The sequence below is a fragment of the Acanthisitta chloris genome, unplaced genomic scaffold (assembly GCF_000695815.1).
Source record: "Acanthisitta chloris isolate BGI_N310 unplaced genomic scaffold, ASM69581v1 scaffold27430, whole genome shotgun sequence".
Lineage (NCBI taxonomy): Eukaryota > Metazoa > Chordata > Aves > Passeriformes > Acanthisittidae > Acanthisitta > Acanthisitta chloris.
In genome coordinates, this window is record NW_008652621.1 from 40,537 (window position 1) to 49,587 (window position 9,051).

Consider the following 9,051-nt stretch of genomic DNA (forward strand, 5'->3'; position numbering starts at 1 on the left):
TAAAATGTGCCTTTTACTTCATTCTGCAGCCACAGAACTACTAGCAGATGACCGGTGTGTGATAAAGCTGTTAAAGGGATTATGCCTCAAGCATTTGGGCAAGATCTCAGAAGCAGAAGACCATTTTAATTACATCTATTTAAAGTAAGCTTTCATACCTGGCATGTAGGAGAGCTCTTGAGTTTGAAATGAGAGGAGATGCAACCATGATACGAATAGAAGGGAGAGGACTGCAGTATCTTTAGGATTTATTTCAAGGGATTTCAGTTTTAATTTCCAGTGTTGTTGGCCGTGTATCAAAAAATTTCAAACCTGCAATTTTTACTGAGGTATTTTCTCCTTTTTGGGGCACTCTAGGTGCATAAAAGTTTTGATACCACTTGCCTATTTTGCCCCCTTCCTCTTACCAGCCCTGAAGAAGCTCTACCCAAAAATCCAACTGCAGTCTGCAGAGACAGGTGGCAGCATGATTATACTTGGAACTTCTGCACATCATGTGGTGAATTGCATCTCTCTTTGTCAGCTCACATGGATGGAGCTCATAATATTGTCATCTTTTCCAACACTTCCCTGATAATAAAGGCATTATGTTCTAATCCTGAGATTATACATACTGTGTAGGATGCTTATGCAAAACCCACATTTAATAACCCGGAAGGTAGTTTAGGGTAGAGAACATGGCAAGTGTCGTAATAGAGATTGATTGCTCCTTCTGATCCTAGCTAATCTCCTATTTGTTTGTGTTTGGAGCTGTTAAATGAGGGAAACAATATATCATTGTGAGGTCTCCAGGCTATTTCTTTTCCAATGCAGTGAGAAGAAGATAAAATATGACCATTACCTAATTCCAAATGCCTTGCTGGAGCTGGCGATACTGTATCTGGACCAGGACAGAAGAGAAGAAGCAATAAAACTTCTGGAAAGAGCAAAGTAAGTGAAAACCTGTGTTGATGTCTAATGGGTCAGTTTGGTATTTTATTGGTTAGCAGGAAGCAGAAAAATTTCATTAATATGATGGAAACTCAATTCATTTTTCCAATGGAAACATGTGTGCCTTAGTTTTGGTTTGGACCTTTCCAGTGGTAGGTGTTATATTCATTCAGTCTGGGACTTATCCATCTGTTCTGAGAAGAGCAAAATACATCTTAAACATGTTAATAGGAATGTCAAAGGCTTCCATAAGAAATAATCCATGTGTAACAAAATGTAATAATCTTTGTAGTCTATTTACTTATTCATAAAAGATGTGTTAAATTAAATCAAAGCTCTGTTATGGCTGGAACAGCATTACTTAAATTGATGGTTAGCAGTGCCTGTTCCTTCCCTCCATGAAATAAATTTAAGATAATGCTTCAGGTTGCAGTATCTTTGATTTGTTTCATCTGCTTCTGAAAGGCAGCTAAAACACCTGCATTTACTCTTTACGTGATTGATTTTTCTAGCCAAATAGGTTTATCACGAAGTTGGACTTGATTGTGTGTGTTCCTTGTTATAACATTAACAAAATACATGTTTTGTCTCTGTCCAAACCTTTACTTCTCTGCTGAGCCAAAATTTTGGCAGTGATGAGGGGGGAGGGAATCAAACCCAAGCAACCCTTGCCCTCCTCAAGCATCCAGCAGCTGGGTAGTCCAGCCCTCTGCCTGGATCCTGGATGAGTCTTTCCCAGGGCAGAGAGTCACTGCTGCAGGTGGGAGCAGCCACAGAACTGATGTCTGCCTCCAGTTGCAGAGAGATCAGATAGAGGTTTTATGTTATTTTTGGGCCAAGTCAGTCCACTCTGCAAGACAGAGTGGCAAATCAGCCTACCAAAGATTATGCCAAAAGCCTGCCAACACAAAAATTCAAGTATTGCAATTCTTAATCTCCTGTGCTTGTGACCCTGGTTCTCTGTAGACTCATGGAAGATATTAAGAACACAAAAAATTGCATTAGCAAAGCACAGTGGAAAGTGTTTGAGTTGGTTTCATGTTCCTTAAAAATTGCCTCTCCTGTCCTCATTTCCTTTGTTCAAATCTGTCTTCAGAGGAGATCTAGAAATTAATGATTCAGAGCTGCTCATTCCAGCTGGAACTCCTGTCAATTGCCATTGCCATTCCATTCCCTGACAGCTCTGGGTGTCTCAGGTCACAGGTCCCCTCCAGGGAAGGTGTTTGGTTTAAAGAGCAGCACCAGCAGAGAGCAGCTCTGAAACATCTATTGCTGCCCAGTGTATGAAAGCTGATGCTCAGACTTGCTACACTAAAAGAGCTCATGGGAACTATAATATGAAAAAAAAAAATCCTACCACAAAGCCTCCCCATATTTGAATCAGGCATAAAAAAAGGTGCAGTCCTTACGTTTCCACCTGTGGCATTAAAATGCTGTAGTTGATAAGCTTTCAGCTGCACACCCTGAGTGTCTCTGCAGCCACGAGAGGGAGAGCGTGTTGGCTGCGGAGGGTTTGAGGCTGCAGAATTCTGTTTGCAGTTGGCAGGGGAGCACTTGGCTGGTGCATGACGCTTGATTTGCCTGACCTAAATCCACATACTGCTGCTGGCTTGGATTTTCAGCTCTGGGAGAAAGAGTGGAATGAGATGATAAACAGTTTTGGCTTGGTCGTGCATGGAAATATTTCTATTCGTCTGACTGTAAACTACAAACAAAAAATATCAATGTAGTGATGAGAAATACAAACTCTGCATGACAAAATCTACTTCATTTAAGGAAAACACTCCAAAGGGTTCCAGATCAGGCACACAGCACAACCCAGTCACCTCCTTTTCTCAGCCTCTTGGGTGTTGCATACATGAAATTATAAGCTGGTGTAGGATGGGTGTGGAATTCCTTGTTTTCACCCAGAGACTGCCACAGGGACAGATACCACACTGCCATGCTTGCTTGGAATTAGGAATTTCGAATGGAAATGCTTTTAAGGTATACAGAGTTTAATACTTAATGTTATGTTTCTGTAAAGATGACAAGTATCTTCTAAAAGAAAATTAGCATGGTCTAATCCTCTTTGGTATCTGCATTCTATATCCATCCTGCAGGAGCTGACATGTTAATTCCTAGTAAGTAGGATCTGCACTTTCTGTGTGATCCTGGGGCAAATTTTCTTTTTCTATATAAGCTCTTCCATGAAAACACAGATTCTTTAATGTTCCAGTAACTCTTTAGAGCATGACTTAGCTACTGGGGTCTATAGGCAGATGACACTGCCAAGTCAGGGACTAGATGTGTGTGCTGGAAGTCCTGCCAGTCCTTGCCTGGGCTGGTGAATTGCTCCTCAAAAGATGATATGGAGCCTTGTGTGTGCCCACTTTATCTTTCCAAGCTTCTGGGGCAGCAATTGTCTGGCTTTATTTCCTACACACAGTACACATCATTGGCAACCACAGGTTGGAGATGGGGTGTTTCCTTCTTCTGGGTCAGGGCAGCTTCTCTTTCTCTAACTCTCTCTCTTTTCTCCCCCTTCTTTACTTTCCTGAAATGATCTGCTGAATGAAGATGAGTTTGCCTTATTAAAATGATTTTTTTAAATGATGAAAAGATTTGTATTCAAATCTATCGATTCTACCTTGAGAAGGGAAAATAAAAATCTAATTTCTGAATGTAAATGAAGTGGATGTTACAGATAATTAATATGGACTCAGTATTTTGATAGAGTAGACCAGATTCGATTTCTTATTAAGCTATATTTTTCTGGTAATTGCCAGACAGTGGAACTACAAATAAAGAACAAAGAGCTGCATTGTTTGGCCAGGAACACATGCCTTGTATTTTAGAGTAGGCAACAAAGGACCTTGTAAAGAAAGGCTTTTTTTGCTGTCTGCAGTTATTTTGCTTAATAATACAAAGATAACGTGAAAATTATTTTAAAATCTATATTCATCAGAGTGGGTCTGCTTTTGTTTTAGACAAAACTACAAGAATTACTCGATGGAAACAAGGACACATTTCAGAATTCAAGCTGCCCTGCACCAAGCCAAATCTGCCCCAGAAAATGGAATGCACTCTGGAGCCTCAGCAGTGTCGTAACTTTCCTTCTTTGATGTCCTGTTTGTTGCAAACTTTGGTGCAGAAAATTACTGACACTTTAGAATTATTTTTCCTTCTCTTTCAAGTCAGTGAAAAACCAAATAACTGCAAATTTTAAAGGTGATGCATAAAACATTAATCTAGTGTAATAATGTGGCAAAAAAACCTCTCAAACCAACCATAACCCTGAAAAATATTGCTTTTCCAACAGTGGCTTTTTGAATACTTACATCTGTGTAGCTCATTTTTCAATCGTGTGCCTTTTTCTTGCGTTTGCAGCATCCTGTCGTAGTTTGCTTAGTGAAGGGGAAACAACTGAACAAACAACAAACCTTTAAGATTCCCATATTTAATCTCAGCTCTAAATGCTTGTTTGGATCCATACTGTTAGCAGCTGAGGAGGAAGCATCACTTTTTCCCAGTACCTGCTTGGCTGGAATGGTGTGCGGAGCTCTCAGTGCACATGGAGCACAGCAGAGAGGAGCTCTGGATTCTGGACATTTCTAACTGTGCATGGAAAGCTTCTCTTTACCAGCTCAAACCTGTCACATTTTTGCTTCTGTAAGAAACTTGCTGGTGAAAAGAATGATCTCCCTTATACAAGTATCTTGACTTTTTTTCTTTAATTTGGTTTTCCTGTCAAGTCTGCTGCTCACAGAGCTGAATAATTTCCTGAGGATTGAGGGAGAGGAAAGGGACAAGGTGATGACAGTATAAAACTGCATCACTTCTTTGACAGTGGGAAGTTCTTAGGGAACAGTTTTTGTCAGAATGAACATGATCTGATGTTTATCTTCAAGTTAAAACACAAGTCCTTGAAGGTCAGTTAAGGACAGCAATGTTGCACTGGCTGCACAGTGACACAGGAGTTCCTGTGGCAGTCCATTCTTTTGTAAAATGACTGTTCTTAGGTTTGCCCAACTTGAGATGTCATGTTGGAAAAGATGGTTTGGTGATGTTTCCTGTGTGAGGAAGCTGGGGCTGGAGCAAGCTCCTGTGGCACAAAGGACAGCCCTTTATCTTTTTGCTCTTTATTGATCTTTTGAGGGATTGTTGAGGAGGTTTTCTGTGTAAGAAGCTTCAAGAATAGAGCAATGAGCTAGGTCAGCTTTCAGTGCCAGCTGCCATGGAATTCCTGCTTTGCTGCAAAACTGGTGAAGTCAGTCATAACACTTCCTTGACCCATATTTACCATGAGCTAGCTCTATGTTTGTGGGGCTGTGCGTTTTTGGGGCACACTTCTACCTCCCTTTTGGCAGAGCTTCTTCCCCATGACCCATTCTGATGGGTGGAGATGGGAGGTCTTCTGACAGCCCTTTTTCTCCAATGGAGATGTTTGTCAGGAAGATTCATGTCTATGTACCTCACAGTGAATGTCCTTACTAAAGTGATTGTTCCCAGCAGAGGAGAAATTTGATAGTTTATAGCTCTGCTTTTACCTCCTCTAAGGAAACGACATTGTTTTATAATTGCAAATTAATATGCAAGGAGACAGAACCACCTGTTCTCAACAAGGAGAACTTGTCTTAAAAATAGACACCCTTTATAAAAGTCTTTCCAGGTTAAAATCATAGATGAAGAATGTGTTTTTTAAAGTGACTTTCTCAGATAAATTCAGTTCAGATAAATTCCTCAATTCAGATAAAATTCAGTATAAACAGTTACGCTATTTACATACTGCACAGCAAAACTTCGGTGTAAAAATTCAGTCATTCTTTGTATAGAATAAAAAAGTTTCTTGTTCTATTTCATGCATATAAAGCCTCTTCTTCCAGTTGGGTCCTTTTCAAATATTTTGGCAGCCTTAGCTGCTTTTAAACAAGCAATGACATGTGAAAATTAGCATAAATTGTGCTTTGCAGAAAGCGAACAATCCTTCTGACTGTAGATTCATTTCTCAAGGCCACTGAAATGCTCTTTGAAATTTCACCCACAACCAAGTTTCCCCTGATCTTAGACACATGGCACAAAGGCTGTACTGTGTGATATGCCACCAGCTTCCCTGATGCTTTACAGCCATGAAAATCCCAAGATTTTTCTAAGGCTTTCACTGCTGCATTCTGCTGCAGTAGTTCTCCAGAATGGTAAATTACTTCATCAATCTGTAGTCCAAGAGCTGTGAATTAGGGAAAGCACAATTGGTGTGAGTTCTCCAACAGCTTCAACGTTCAGTGTATTTATTTACAGAAAAATAATGGGTATTTTAATGGAATCACAAAGCAAAGATTGCAGTATTGCCTAAGAGTCAGGAAATGGCAGTATTTCTGCAGATGGATATAGTCAACACCTCAATGGCAGAAGGAGCAGTTCCTTCTGCTTTCTGACTGATGCTAGAGAAGCCCTCCCTGTGTCCCAGGCTTCAGCTGTTGCTGCTATCAGCTCTTCCCAGTCCTCAGCAAAGCCACAACTGTTACCCAAGGAGAAAAACTACTAACTCATACAGCAGGAAAGTTTTCTGCACTTGGTAGGACCCTTATCACAAACCCTACAAACTGTATTTCTTTTTGCATGTATTTTTTCTTTACTAGCACTGGTGAGTGGTTTCCCACCAGCAAACAAGGAGGGGTAGAAATTCATACTTGGCTTCCTGGATGTCTGCAGCAGTGGCCATGGTGCCCCATGGGATATTACTGTCCCCTGAAAGTGGTGCTGGGCAGGAAGGGTAAAGCAGTGAAACGAGCATCACTTCTATGGTTAGAGTGGTATGTGGAATCCCTGTATGTATGGTTGGATAAACTGAGGGAGGGGATGGGCTGGAAAGCCTGAAGCTGCTACTGAGGACTGACAATGTACAACTGCATCAACTCCAGCTCCTGTAAATAACACAAGATGATGTATAACCTGCTGCATGGAGAATGGTGGGCTGAAGCTGAACCTGGTCAGAAGTTCTCTTGATGATTTGAAGGGATTTTGATGAAGTCATGAACATGATACAGCTACTATTACCTTGGAAACACCCACTTATGATCGCTCAACTAACCCAGAGGTGTAGGAGCCTGCTTTGCTTACTGATATGCAGCTCTATTGTGAGCTACAATTAACACATGCTGTCCTGGATGCTTAAAGACTGTCCCCTTCTGACTGTGCCTGGCCTCAGGTTGTTTACACAATCAAAACTTGGCTTAGCAAACTGTGTTTTATAAAATATAGCAGCAAAGAACAGGATCATATCAAACGTTTCCTCCCATTTCACACTGGGTTTGGCATTAAATTCTGTATTAAGTAAGTGCCTTAGTATTTTTAGTCATCTGTGGCCTGGGTCCAAGACTACTGAAAGCTCATGGGCTGACAGTTGTGACAGCTTGTGCCTCTGGCCCAACAGAAGCATCCAGTAATGTCTGTGTGAGACAAGGCTGTCCTAGAGGTCAGTCCCAGAATGCAGAAAGCACTCCCATGAGTTTAATTACAACACTCAGCCTCCAGTTCCACCTGCAAGATGCATTGCTTTGCCTCCTCAAGCATTAAAACACAGCAGCAAAGCAAGTGTGTATGAAATGACCAAAGCAAGGCATTCAACACAGTCACCCCTCTGGGAGGAAGAGGAGAAGAAGATAAAGAGGTGAGTCACATTGTTTACTGCTGTACAGGAAAATGGTTAATGGTTGGAAACGTCACCGATGAAGGAGATGGGGAAACCTGAACAGACTAGAAATGAACTTGTTTCTTTTCTCATTATGTTCTGCAAGTACATTTTGGTGGCAGATCATGTGCAAAGCATGTATCAGCAAGTGTTTAATTGAATGATTTGTCATCATAAAATATTTTTTAAAGATGCTATCTAGGTTTGCTTCAGGTGTTTTAAAAAAAGCCCTACAAGTACTTTCTTTCAAAAACATGCCCAGTCAATCCCGGTCTCCAAGATTTATGAGCAGCAACAGAGCTAATAAATAAATACCTGCATTGCACTGTGGTAGTTCTGCATAGGGTTTGCTCAAATTCAACCATGTTCCTGTAGGATTGGGCTGTGCTCCATTATTTTCCAGGTTTTTTAAATCTCTGGACTTACTCTCATTGCTGGCTTAACATAGGCAAAATGTTGATTTACAATTATGCAGTGCATTGGAGTCTACTTGCTTTGTCTCTCCTTGACCATTTTACAGAGAGAATACAGCACAGAGCAGTCCCAACCCTCTACCTACCATCTTTATGGGCTGCTTCAATTAAAAAACAAGGTTTATCTCATATTAATCAAGTACAGTAACAACAGTTTCAGGTCTGTGACTGTAAAGCAAAGTAGCAATATAGTGAGAAAGAGGAGATAAGTAGAAGCTGTAATATTCTGGACAGTTTTCCTCTTGCAGCAGCACACAGTGTGTGGAGGTAAGGCACAGCTTCCTTGGTGCTGGAGCTGGATATTTGCAGTGCTGGAGTCCCAGGGCAGTGCTTGGGGTCAGCAGTGTCACAGGTGCAGCTCTAGGATGAGCTGGTGCTTTGTGGGTTTGGTGCTTTGCCTGACCTTTTGGGGAAGGTGCTGGTGTGAGATGCCTGAAGCTGTCTCTGCTCTGCAGATGCAGAATAGGAACTGTATCTCTGATGGTCAGTGGAGTTCAGTAATCATTCTGGAGAGGGGAAGCAATGCTGGTAACTCTAGAGGATCACAGACTACACAGATCATGTTCAATGTCATCTTCATTTGGGTACAGTACCCAGTACTGCTGTCATCACTGCTAAGCATACACAGACTCTGTTGGGCAGCTGCAGAGTTTTTTTAGAAGCAAATATCAGGGCCAGTAAGTTTTGGTATTTCAGTCATAGAATTATACAGTACCAGGTCGGACAGGGCCTCAAGGATTATCTGGTCCAGCCTTTCCTGGCAAAAGCACAGTCTAGACAAGATGACCCTGCACTGTCTCCAGCTGAATCTTGAAATTGTCCAGTGTTGGGGAGATTATTCCAATGGGTGATTGTTACTTTAAAAAAAATCCTTTGGCTTTTATTCTTATGGCTTGTGTATACTTCAGTCCTGGGTCAGGTTTCCATTCTGATGCTGGGCACATTGCTGATGCAAATACTTCTTGGTGTTTCTAAGGA

At 41.3% G+C, this 9,051-nt stretch overlaps 1 protein-coding gene across 1 annotated transcript in view; it reads left to right on the top strand.

The window, feature by feature from the left end:
- The window catches only part of TTC39A (tetratricopeptide repeat domain 39A), a 35,643-nt gene extending 31,623 nt beyond the window's left edge, over window positions 1-4,020 (top strand). The window contains exons 16-18 of the mRNA XM_009077943.1: window positions 30-144; window positions 814-930; window positions 3,900-4,020. Coding sequence (XP_009076191.1) covers window positions 30-144; window positions 814-930; window positions 3,900-4,020 — 353 coding nt within the window. The remainder of the gene's footprint in view (window positions 1-29; window positions 145-813; window positions 931-3,899) is intronic.
- The last annotated feature ends 5,031 nt before the right edge of the window (window positions 4,021-9,051 follow it).